The sequence below is a fragment of the Arvicanthis niloticus genome, chromosome 12 (genome assembly GCF_011762505.2).
Source record: "Arvicanthis niloticus isolate mArvNil1 chromosome 12, mArvNil1.pat.X, whole genome shotgun sequence".
Classification (NCBI taxonomy): domain Eukaryota; kingdom Metazoa; phylum Chordata; class Mammalia; order Rodentia; family Muridae; genus Arvicanthis; species Arvicanthis niloticus.
The window spans coordinates 8,690,703-8,702,923 of NC_047669.1; the positions used below are offsets into that span (position 1 = coordinate 8,690,703).

The 12,221-nt window shown below is 43.7% G+C and overlaps 1 protein-coding gene across 5 annotated transcripts in view; it reads left to right on the plus strand.

The window, feature by feature from the left end:
* Vps8 (VPS8 subunit of CORVET complex) overlaps positions 1–12,221 on the plus strand; it is a 218,724-nt gene that overhangs the window by 142,545 nt on the left and 63,958 nt on the right. For all 5 annotated transcript variants that reach the window (XM_076942711.1, XM_076942713.1, XM_034514845.2 and 2 more), the window contains 3 exons: positions 6,160–6,307; positions 8,996–9,085; positions 9,845–9,887. In XM_076942711.1, coding sequence (XP_076798826.1) covers positions 6,160–6,307; positions 8,996–9,085; positions 9,845–9,887 — 281 coding nt within the window. The remainder of the gene's footprint in view (positions 1–6,159; positions 6,308–8,995; positions 9,086–9,844; positions 9,888–12,221) is intronic.

Here is a 12,221-nt window from a genome sequence, read left to right on the forward strand (position 1 = left end):
CAGGTGTTTTCCAAGGGCCTTGTACGGTTTGAAAGCAATTTCCCCTCTGCTATACATACGTTCTCTGGGATAAACCCGCAAAATTAATTAAGAGAAAGGGCATGGAAAATTGTCAGCATTCAAGAGAAGGATGTCACAGCATGGAAGGCAATCACAGTAACGGTCAACACTACATAGAAATATGTGTACACCAATCTCTGTAAAGAAGGAGACACGAGAACTGCAGAGCGCTCTTAGAGAGATACTATATTATTGGGGGGAATTCAGTGGGGTTCAAGAATGTGTAGTGCTCGCACACAAATTCTGATCTTTAGAATGGACAGTGGTTTATTATTGAACCTAATCAGACAGCAGCTTGTGACAAATGTGTGTCCAGTCTGTTCACTTTTTCTTCCTGTGATAAGCTAATGCTGAGCTGGAAGGGTTGTTTCCTCTGTAGTATGCCTGCACTTCAGGGCGCCTGTCTTTGGATAGTGTTCTCTGGGGCCCCCTACTGGCCTGATGACTAAACTAAGCATTAACTAGACTCTAGCAAGGAATGAGGAACCTAAGTAGAAAACTGGGGAGATATGGGAGATGCCAGGAACAAGAGTTTTACAAATACACAGACCAGCCCTCCCTCCGGCTCTCTGAGAGCCAAGTGCAGAATGTTTCTGCCTTTGTTTCTTCCTTTTCTGTTCCCAAGAAAACCCGTGGGCTGGAGAGATGGTTCAGTGGTTAAGAGCACTAACTGCTCTTCCAGAGGTCCTGAGTTCAATTCCCAGCAACCACATGGTGGCTCACAACCATCTGCAATGGAATCTGATGTCCTTTCCTGGTGTGTCTGAAGACAGCTACAGTGTACTCATATAAATAAAATAAATAAATCTGAGAGAGAGACCGTTTAAAAAAACTCCAGCCCTCCCATTCCTTCATGAAATAACTATACAAGCATTCTGAAGAACAGGGGAAATAAAACATTTTGAGATGAAGGCAGCTTGCTTGTATATATCACAATAGAATGGCCTTTGGCCCAATTAATTAGATCTTCACTCATATTTACATATTTTTTCATATATATCTATTATCTATATATATCTTATATTCATTTATATATATCTTATACATATTTGACTTAACACTACTTTTAATTGTAGTATACTATAAACAGAATTTAAAAGGAACACATGATCTAGCTGAATTTTTATATCTTTCTTTTTTTACCCAAATCCTTGTTATCTTTATTATATAATAATTTTGTCAGTAGATTTAAGTGACCCACCAAGAGTGTCACATGCCACCTATACTTGGAAAGATTAGATAATTGAAGGGGTTAACCTTCCCAAAACAGGTACTTTTCTGCATGGAGGCACCAGCTTAGGAGAGAAAAGACCTGCATCCTCTTCCATTTCTCTCCCCACCAGCTGCACCCCAGAGCCTGCCTCACCCCTCCTCCTGACTTCTGCTGTCCACCAGTTCCTGCAGGACTCCTGACGGGTTGGCATCTATACAAAAGGCATACTTGAAGGACACCACAAAAGGACACTGGTGGCCTTTGTGAGGCATGAGCTGTGTGGAGTCTAGAGAACATGCAAGAGAACTTCCCCAGTGTGAATTTCCTGTAGATGTTGATTTGGCTTTTGTTAATATCTTTGAGGGCTCTGAAATATATAATAGGGCTTTTCTTTTAAGAAAACTCTCACATCAAATGGCATGTTGTATTTTTAAGTCTTCAATCAAGATAAAGTAAAAACTGAACATGGGTAACTCTGCCAAGAAGCAAATACAGATGATGGGAATGCTTCTGGGTTGCCGTTGGAACTGTCAGCAATTCTGTGGCCATCTTTGAAGGGACATCTGAAGATACCAATTCCCAATGTTGAAATGGGGCAGGACAAAATTAAAAGTTGGCACATAATAGATGCTCTTAAACTTCTCCATGCAAAATACAGTCCTCTATAGTGAGTCCCCAGTGGGAAAATGGTTGTCAGTGTGGTCAGCCTTGTCTCCCTTTGCTAGTATGTTGCCAAAAGCCCAGAATCAACATTTTAAGCATCTCTCTCTCTCTCTCTCTCTCTCTCTCTCTCTCTCTCTCTCTCTCTCTCTCTCTCTCTCCCTCCCTCCCCCTCCCTCCCTCCCATTCCTTCTCTCCTTTTCCCTCTCTCTTCCCCTCTCCCTCCCTCTTCTCCTCCCATGCATGTAGCCTATGTTTTTCTAACTCAAACCTTTCCCTTCACTTTGTTTCTTAGCAAATAGCTTTATCAACTTACTGATTCATTTAGTAATGTCAGCTGAAGCCGGCTGAGCCTGGTGACCGGCATGGGATACTGAGTAATGACTCCAGCAGAGCCCTGGCATCAAAGAGCTTACTCTCTCCCAGTAGGGACAGGCTGAAGTGCAGGCGCATGCTCCATCAGGGCCCAAGAGGTGACCTGCTTTCACCTTCTGACCAATTGCCACTCCATCTCAGTTAAACCTCACAGAATCAAGCGGTCCTTAAAATCTACAAAGCCAGGCATGAGGGTACCTATCTGCAGTATGGGCTACCTTGGGGGCCAGGGCAGGAAGCTAACTTGACCCCACAAATTTGAGACCAGCCTGGGCAACCTGATAAGAGAACATCAAAATAAGTGATCAAAACCTAAACTCCCCTGTCCCAGCATTTCTCTTAACTATGAGACTCCCTTATGTGCACCCTCTCCCATACAGCCTTCTTAATGCCCGTTTCCACCCTCAGCAAGCAAAGCTTGACAACTGTCACCCTCCTCTCATGGCTCTTTCTGCTCCCATCACCCACAGCAATCCCAGCTCTCATCTGCAGGGTTTTCTTGATCTGACCTGGTCCATCTGTCCAGCCAGCATCCTGGGTGTCCTTTCATTTGTTCCTCCTTCCTTTTGAACAGTTCTTTCCCTTTGCAGCACCGGGCAGCTCAAAGGATGCACTGTTTCCATCCCTTTCTTTGAGTCTGCATCTGCTTTTTTCACACTGTTTTCTTGAACACAACTCACCCACATGTAGGTAAACGCCATAAAGATGGCTTTATATACATGTGTTTTCATTTCATTTCTGTTTTAGAAAACATTTTTAAAATAATTGATAGAAAACTCTCCTTCTTCCCATTCATAATAGAAAAAGCTATTCTAAAGAGGGAGCAGAGAAGATACCAATGAAACACTTGCAAGTCTAAACGAAGACAGAGGAAGATGTGCAGGTTGATCAGAGGAGAACGTGGGCGTGGCTAGCCAACTGCCCTCTGCCCTCATGAGTTAAGAGCTGAAGCTTGCTCAGCGCCCTTGGAGGCTTTGCACTTTGCACTGCACAGGTCTGGCATGGTGACAGCTGGCATGTTAGTGCCACGTACTGAAGTTCTGTAAATTTTGCTGATTTTAACCCTTCTTGCAAATACTCATGTTTCTCCACTTTGCAAAGAAAAGGGCTCGTTAAGATCCTACTCTTTGGCTGTGAGAAGACTCGGCTGTCTCTGCTCCCTCTTCTGCCTGTCCATCACTTATTTTCTGCTTTCCCTGGTTTTAATTGGATAGTTTATATGAATCTATAAAACAAGACCAAAAACTGGGTGTATGACTTGACTCTACAAGTAAAGGCATCTGCTCCCAAGACTGACAACCGGAATTCAGTCCCTAGAACTCATACATAAAAGGGGAGATTTCCACAGGTCATCCTCTGACCACTCCTTCCAAATACACACACACACATAGAAATAAGTAAATAAATATAAAACATTGTTTTAAAAAGGAAAGCCCTTTCTAGTGGCTGCCCTTTATTTAGCAAGATCTGCTTACAGTGATTGAAGTTGACTACAAACAGCACCACAAGAGCCTGTGGGCATCATTAGTCGGCCGTTCCTTCCTGCACCTAATCTGTCCACACCATGCTCACTGACGTGGGCTGTCTGTACTGCTGCTCTTCTGAGTCAGACAATGTCTGATAGAACGTGTCCTGTCCCTAGTGCTCCGTCTTTAGAGATCCAGGCTCTGACCTGTGTCCACCTGCTTTCTGAAGGGCTTTCTTCAGCATTTCTTGTAGAGCAGACGTGTCAGCAACATATTCCGTCAATTTTTCTTTGTCTAGGAAAATATTTCCCTTTCAACCTTTAAGAGCCAATTTTGCTGAATTACAGAATTTCCAGTTGGTTTTGCTTTTCCCTTCAGCACTTTCAACACTGCTCCTTTGGGTTGCAGTTCTTGAAGAAATCTAATGAGCTTTCTCTTCCACCTGCATCTCTCAGGTTTCCCCTCTGGCCTCCCCCTGCTAGGTAGGGTCTGGTGCTCCATGCTTTACCATGTATTATTAATTTTGGAAAATTCAGTTACTGTTTATTTTTCCTTTGTTCTTTTTCCTTCTCATGGTTCCATTATGTGTCTTTATTCTTCAGGGTCTTACTATAAGCCTATTTTGTTCTGCTTTTTCTTCATTTACCTTTTAGCAAATGAAGTTTGGAGATGTCTGTGGATATCTAGAGAAGCTTGCCAGACTCTGCCCTCAGCGGTGTCTCGGCTGTTGATAAGCACACCAAAGACTGTCTTCATTTTGTATTACGTCTCTCTCAGTTTTCATTGTATCTTAGATGTGTGTTCATCTGCCTGCATTACTCTCTTCTTGCTTGTCTGCGTTTCATCTCAGAGCTCTCAGTGTGTTTGTTAGTTCACACCCCAGCATCTCTGTTGTCTGCTTCTGCTACTTTCTGCATCTTTTCAACCATATTGCTTCGTATCGTCTTACGTCTTGTAATTTTGGGATGAAAGCTAGACATCTCTGTGTAAAAGAAACTAGAGTAAATAGACCTTCAAATTTGGGGTTTTATGTCCATCAGGCTAAGAGTCTGTATTTACTGTTTGCTGTAATGCTCGAGACTGGAATCTTTTCTCAGCCCCAGCCCCCTACCTTTGCATTTCCTCAGAGACTGCTTCTTGAGGAAAGTTGGAGACACTGGCTTCACCATTATATTACCTTGTTTCTGTGAAAGGGCCTGCAGATGTGGTGGGAAAGTGTGTGGCAGTGATCCTCAGTTAGCTTTTAGCCTTTGAGTTCCTGTCCTCAGTGACCTCACAGAATGCCAGCCCTTCTCTCCCAGAACCATCAGTGAGACAGGAAGGCTGGATTGGCGGCTGTGCTTCTTGGCATCAGTTAAGCGCTGGGGAAGCCCCAGTCCATGCATCACTCAGGAGCAGGTGTGCCAGTTTCCTAGCAGTGTTAACAAATCCGGAACTCCAGCTGCAGACACTCACTGTCTCACAGCTTGAGGTATTAGGACTCACATGTCATGAGGTAGTGAGTGTGATGTAGTCCTGTCCATCATAGCCGGCCTGTTGAGAAGAGCGAACTGTATATATTTGGAAGCATCTGCTTCCCTCCTCCTCCCGCTGGAAGCAGGAGGAGAGTTTTCAGTGTCCTTCATGGTGAAAACCAGTGAGCCTCCTGCAGGTAAACTTGATGCTTGAACCCCCACACTTGTCCACAATACTCCTCCAGCAGTTGTCACTTTACAGCATGATGGTTTCCTGAGCTCTCTGCGTTGTGTCCATTGCGGTTTTCTGTGGTGGTCTCCATTTGCTATAAAGAGAAGCTTTTTTGGTGAGGTGTGGAAGCTACACTTACCTGAGATGTAGACTGTAGTAGGAGTCAGGCTGTCTTGCAGAGTGTCAGCTTGCTTTCTTGTATGATCCTGGGTGACACTGCCCCCATGGGATGGGACTACCATATGAATCATTATTCAAAAAAAAAAAAAATGCCCCACAGGCTTCCCACAGTCTGGTGGAGGCATTTTTTCAACTTACTTCCCAAAGGACCATAGCCTGTTAAATTAATGAAAAAGTAGCCAGTGAGTGGTGTCATTGGAGCTGGAAGGGGATGCATACCAGGACTCTCGCTAAGACTAGAGATCATTCATTACTCTAGCATCTCATAGTCCTCATTGTTTAAACTGAGTTAAGTCTTACTTCTTTTAGGACAAAGTATAACTTTTGCTAGTTATTCCATGTGAGCTGAGGCCTGTTCCATGCCTCTAGTGTAATGTTCAGTTGAGTACTCGAAACACAATAGGCATTTTTATCTTAAAGGTGGTCTTGTTTCAGCATGATGTGCCTGTTACCTGTACCCTTTGAATATAGGTGTGCTCAGTGGGGTTTGTTCAGGAGTCTCTTGCCTTTTGCTTTCAGGGAAGGTGTTCATGTAAATCAGGAGTTGCTGCAGATCCCGCCTTGCATTACAGAGCAGTTCATTGAGCTGCTGTGTCAGTTTACTCCTGACCAAGTCATAGAGACACTGCAAGTCCTTGAGTGCTACCGTCTGGAGGAAACTATTCAGGTAAGGCTGCCTGCACGCACAGACAAGTGTGACTTTTCCTGCAGTCTCCCCTTCTTCAGGGAGACCCAGGTGTGAAGTTCCCTGCAGAAGCTGGGAGTGGTGAGTGCTGGTACCCATCTGTAGATTGATCAAGAGAAAGGCTTATCTCTTCCTCCGTGCATGATGCTAAATGGCTGGTATTTATGATATTTTATCAAATTTTCCTCACTGGTTATGAAAAATGATTATTTATTAGCATCATATATGTGTTTGTGTATATATGTATGTATGTATATTTATATATACACATACACACATATTTATATATGTATATACACACACTAATGTGCCCGGGTAGATGTCAGGAGTTGCTTCTCTCCTTCCACTGTGGGATCTAGGGATTGAACTTGGGTCATCAGCTTTCAGGCAGCACTTTTACCACTGAACCATCTCCCTGGCTCTCTGAGTTAGGGTTACTGTTACTCTGATGAAACACCATGACCAAAGGAACTCTGGGAGGAAAGGGTTTATTCAGATTGTGTTTTCTCATTCCTGTTTGTCACTGAAGTCAGGACAGGACCTCAAACAGGATGGGAGCCTGGAGGCAGGAGCTAATGCAGAGGCTATGGAGGGGTGCTGCTTACTTATGGCTTGCTCAGCCTGCTTTCTTATAGACTCTAGGACCACCAACTGATGGATGGCACCACCCACAATGGGCTGGACCCTCCACCATCAATCACTAACTAAAAAAATGCCCATGGGTTTGCCTACAGCTGAATCTTATGCTTCATTCCTCTCAATGACTCCAGCTTGTATCAAGTTGACATAAAACTATCCAGCACACCATCTTCACTGACTGAACACCATGCTTTGTTCTGTCAAACTCTATAATGCAGATCTGTCTGTGCGCTTCTTCTTTCCTTTGGTTGTCTTTCCCTATATGCCCACCACATATTCTTGTCCATGCAGCTTCACAGGAAGGCTTATAATCTGGGGAAAGCCTTGTCTTCTCCCCTTCTTGATCAGACTCCATCAGCTCTGTGTCACTCAGGAATCACAGTACCAAATTTCTTTAAAACCTTCTGCAGCTTTAATTGTAAAATGCTTTGAGCTGCATCAATGAGAAAGAATGAACAGCTCTGTTGTGTTGTCTCTTAGCATTCGCATTCAGAAATTTGCCTTTTTAAAATGACTCTGTGTCTTTTGTATAACATTTCTATAAGGCTTGTTTTGTTTTGTTAAGATGAGTCTCACTGTGTAGCCCTGGCTAGCCTGGAACTTGATATGTAGAACAGGTTGGTCTTGGAGTCACAGAGATTCTGCCTGTCTCCAGAGTGCTGTGATCATAAAGGCATGCACCACCATGCCCTGGCTCTCTAAGGACATACTTCGTGATTGCTACTGTGACATTAAAATATGAGAAATTATTCAAGTTACTTTCTACTTAGCAACCAACTAACTAACCAATTGTCTTTTCCAATTCAAATTGTTTCTATGTATTTTATGACAGTAATTCTTTCTAGGAATAATAACAGTTTGGGTTTCTACAGCCCAGTTTTATACCTTGTTCTTAAGCATCTAGGTACTCTAGAACACTGCACTTGTAGAGTACAACAGAAGCTGTGTTGGTGTGCCTTCCATCCTGCTTCTGATCTAAGGGGAGGGACATGGCAGATACTTTGCAGTAAATATGGTGTTTATTGTAGAGATTCTCTTAAGAAAGTTCTGTTCACGTTGATTGTTGCCTATGAAAGGGTGTTGGGTTTTACCAAATCATTTCACCAAATGATTTTCTACATTTATTGAGATGTTCACAGTTTTCATTGTTGATCTGTGTGACGGTCAGTATTAATTATAGCTTTGCTGGATTTCAAATCACCTGGGAAATAAGTCTCTGGGCACACCTGTGGGGAACGCTGTAGCCTCTGGGTGCCTGTGAGGATTTCCTTGATTAGGTTAGTTGACTTTAGAAAGAACTATCTGTTCAGGACGATGCATCCTGGAGTGTGTAAGTGGAGAGAGTGAGCCTTGCACTAGCAGGCTGTCCTGGAAAGTGAGCCTTGCACAGCAGGCCATCCTTCTAGTGGATAAGATATCATCAGCTGCTTTCAGACTGCTGCTGTCTCTTCACCCTGGGGACTGTGTCTCTGAGCTGTGAGCCCATGTGAATGCTTTCCCTGAAGCTGCTTCTGTTGGGTATTTTATCACAGCAGTGGAAGAAGAAACCAAGCCAATCTATAAGACCGTCCTTCATACGGAAACATCAGTATTTCTCCAGTTTTGCTTGCTTTTGTTTTCTGTACATTCCTCTTGTATCTGGACATACTTAATATTTTTATTGACTTAGGTATTTTATTAATTTTTACTAAAACCCCATAAGTTAATATGTACTCATTTCAGTCATTCTGTTCTAAATGCTTTATGTAGAATTACTGACACTGTCTACTTTTTGTTATTATTGTTTATGTGTATTGGCTTTTCTTGAGCGGATGAGCCTCATTCAGATGTGTGATTAATTTGAAAAATCAAGTAACAACAGAATGGATCTGTTCAAAACGTAACTGCCAGATTAGGCAGGCTGCACAGAGTGTACTGTATGGTGGTAGCATTCCGCAAAGATGCGGGTTCACTAATGACTGGCCCGGGGTTGTGTGCTGTGCTCTCCATACTGTAACCCAAACTTACAGAAGCCCTTCCTGTTTTTCCTAGATTACACAAAAGTATCAGCTCCATGAAGTCACTGCGTATCTGTTGGAGAAGAAGGGGGACGTTCATGGCGCCTTCCTGCTGCTGCTGGAGGTAGCCTACGACTGTGCTCACTGTCCCTCTAACCCTCTGTCACTCCTCAGTCTGTCTTTGTCTCTTGGGTTTCGAGGTGAGCTGCAGACAGAAGTATTTAACTATGTTCTCACTGAGAACAGCACCATATTTATTTATGGCACAATTTCAAAGTTAAAATTTATATACATGAAAAGGCTCCACAGAACATCTGGAAGCTAGAGAACATTCAGCAAAGCTGTGTATACCCTGTGCCCTGTGCCCTGAGGGTAGGCATGGCATGACCTTCGGTTAGCACCTGTTTTCCTTATGACCTGGTAAGAATTTCATACCCTCATCCAAAACATGGGTAAATCTTGGCCCTCAGTACTGCTCTAGAAGGCATCAGTGACGACTATGTGGTGGCACAGAAAGGCACACGTGGGCAGAGCTGCTGACACCTGATTCCCTGCAGCCATTCCCACACTGTGAGCCTTAGGGACAGGGAGGAGTCCCTGCTGAATGACAGCAAGAGAACATTTTATGTGTTCACTTCCTTACTTATGTGTATCTGTGTGGGCACAAGCAAGCACAGTGTGTGTGTGGAGGTCCGAGGACAAGCTGCAGAAATCCGTCCTCCTTCCACCGTGGGGGCCCAGGGACGCAGCTCAGGTCATTGACTTGGTGCAGGAACTGAGCCGTCTCACAGCTGTTTCTTGGGGCTTTACTCTAAAGTTGGTTCAAATATGTGGTGGGTAGAAATACAAAGTGTTTTCTCACCCCTGTGTTTTTGCCTCCTAGAGACTGCAGAGCAGGCTGCAAGAGATGACACGGCAGGATGAAAGTAAGTTCTTACATGAAATGTTATATAATATACTGCCTTAACTTAGTAATAACTACACCAAGTCATTTTTATGTGTTCTCTTTATCTGCTCTAATGTAGAGTGAAGTTTTAGTGGTTTTCAAGGACACTTTAAAGTCACATGCACTGTAGTGGGATAAGGATAGCCAGGCGAGGGAGTGTGGCACCTCTGACTGCCCTATGTCATCTCTAGTTGCTCTGTGGGTCCCTCAACTAACGTGCTTAAACTGTGGCAAACAGCAGCAGATCAGAGCTGCAGGTGAACTGTAGCCTCAAGCAGTGAACCGTAACCTCTTGGAATCTTGAGTGACTTTGACACAGAGATGATTTGTTATGTCCATTGACATTTCTTTAATTTTTAAAAATGACTGTAAAATAAGAAAAAATTACAAAGTGTACCAACAAAAATAAATATTATTATGCCGCAGTATATACTTCATCACCATCTAGTTTCAATTTTCTTATCTCCCTAGATAGGGCGTTGTGGTCCCACCCCACCCCCCACCCCTATCTTCTGTTCTGCCTTCTAGTTCTAGAATTTCTGAATTTGATTGACTCACAAGAGTGAAATCGTACTGTTTGAGTTTATGGTTATTTCCTCTAGTGTACCGTCCTTACGGCTCTTAGATGTTGGAACATGTCAGATGGTCTTCTAGAGCTATTTACATTTTAACAGACACACGGGCTGTCCCACCTCTGGTCTGCTGAACAGTGCTGCTATGAACATCCTTGGCATGCAGATATTTTGGGGTTCTTGCTTTCTTTTGGTTGTAAGAACAAAAGTGGGATTGCTGGATAAATTAGTCATTTAAAACTTACAGTTCTGGGACGTGGATGGAGAGCCTCAATCATGTGTGCCAGGCTGGCACTCTAATGCTGGTGTTAAGGTTCTCCACAGTCCCTGCATGGCCCACCTCCTCCGCAGTGTGGGGCTGGCTGCACCATGGTCTCACTGAGGCTCCCATCCTTGCCTCCTCTGCCCTCCAGGCCTCCCTCCACTTCTCTATCATGGTGGGTTTCAGGGGCCCCTTCCCCTCTACCCATCTCTCCCTCAGCAGTTCCTCTTCTGTCTCCTCACCTCCCTTCTCTCTCCTTCTGTGGTGCTGCCGGACATCATTTGATGTACTTGTTTTGACCATTTAAGTATTTTTTCTCTTCTCCTCTGTCCGTTTTTAGTCAGGTATTTGCTTTTATATTCCTTGACAGTTTGCTCTGTCTTGCCGTAAAGTCAGGGATTCCTTCCTAGCTGAGTTTTATCTTGTCTCACCTCTTACAACAAGTCTCTTGAACCCTTTCGCCCACACATTCCTCTAGTACATTTTTTGATGCTGATGTCCTAGGCAACACAGTTTGTTGTATCTTGGCCATCTTGTATTATACTCTGGCTTTTTAGAACCTATGGAAATACTTGATTTACTTTTGTTATTGATGCTCAAACTAGACATTTAATTATTACTTTTGAATTGTCAGTATCTTTAATCAATTTGATTTTGTTGTATTTGGTGCATTTCGTGATGTTTTTCTTAAATTTAGTGTTAAAAGAATAATTTTTCAAATATATGAATGGCTAAGGGAAACTAAGAAGGGTGTTTCCTACTTGCTGTGGAAATTTGTCAGTGACACATCCCAGAAGCCAGTTCATAGTCTCATAGCCAGTCCAGTAGCAACATCCTGCCTTCAGAGTCACTGCTGACCTGTGCGAGAGACATTGTGTTTAGTCTTCACAGCTAGCACACAGGTGACAAAACTACAGCCCTCCCTCCTCTGAAGCCTTAGACCCATGAAGGAGACACAGGAGATAAACTTGTGCTCGGTGTTGAGCAGAGTGTGTCAGAGGTGCCATGGGAATAGCAAGGGAGTTGAGAAAGCTCAGAGACTAGTGGCTCAGGAGTCAGTGTGTGTAATGGAAGACATTATAAAAGTGTGCACACAGAGCCTGGAAGGAGCTTGGGCCTGGCATGGGAATTCATAGGAGTGGCCAGCCAGTAACCTCGGGAGAGCACAGAGATGAGCCTCCATCACCTCTGTCACTCTGTTGTTAAGGCTTAGGGGTCTTTAGTGGTTTCTTTAGAGAGGGGATTTGAGTAGGGATTTGAAGAGCCAGTTCTCCATCAGGGGACAGGTGGAGGCACAGCAGGTGTGCAGGGGCAGACTCAGGAGCCAGGCAACTGGAGATGATGAAGCTTTAATTCCCTCTGGAAGTTAGGGGGAAGCTGTTTTGAGATGAGAAAAATAAGTTGGGTTTGGCATGGGTACTAGTTACCTTTCTTAAGCTGTGACTGAGGAAGGAACATTTCTTTAGCTCCTAGTTTGTGG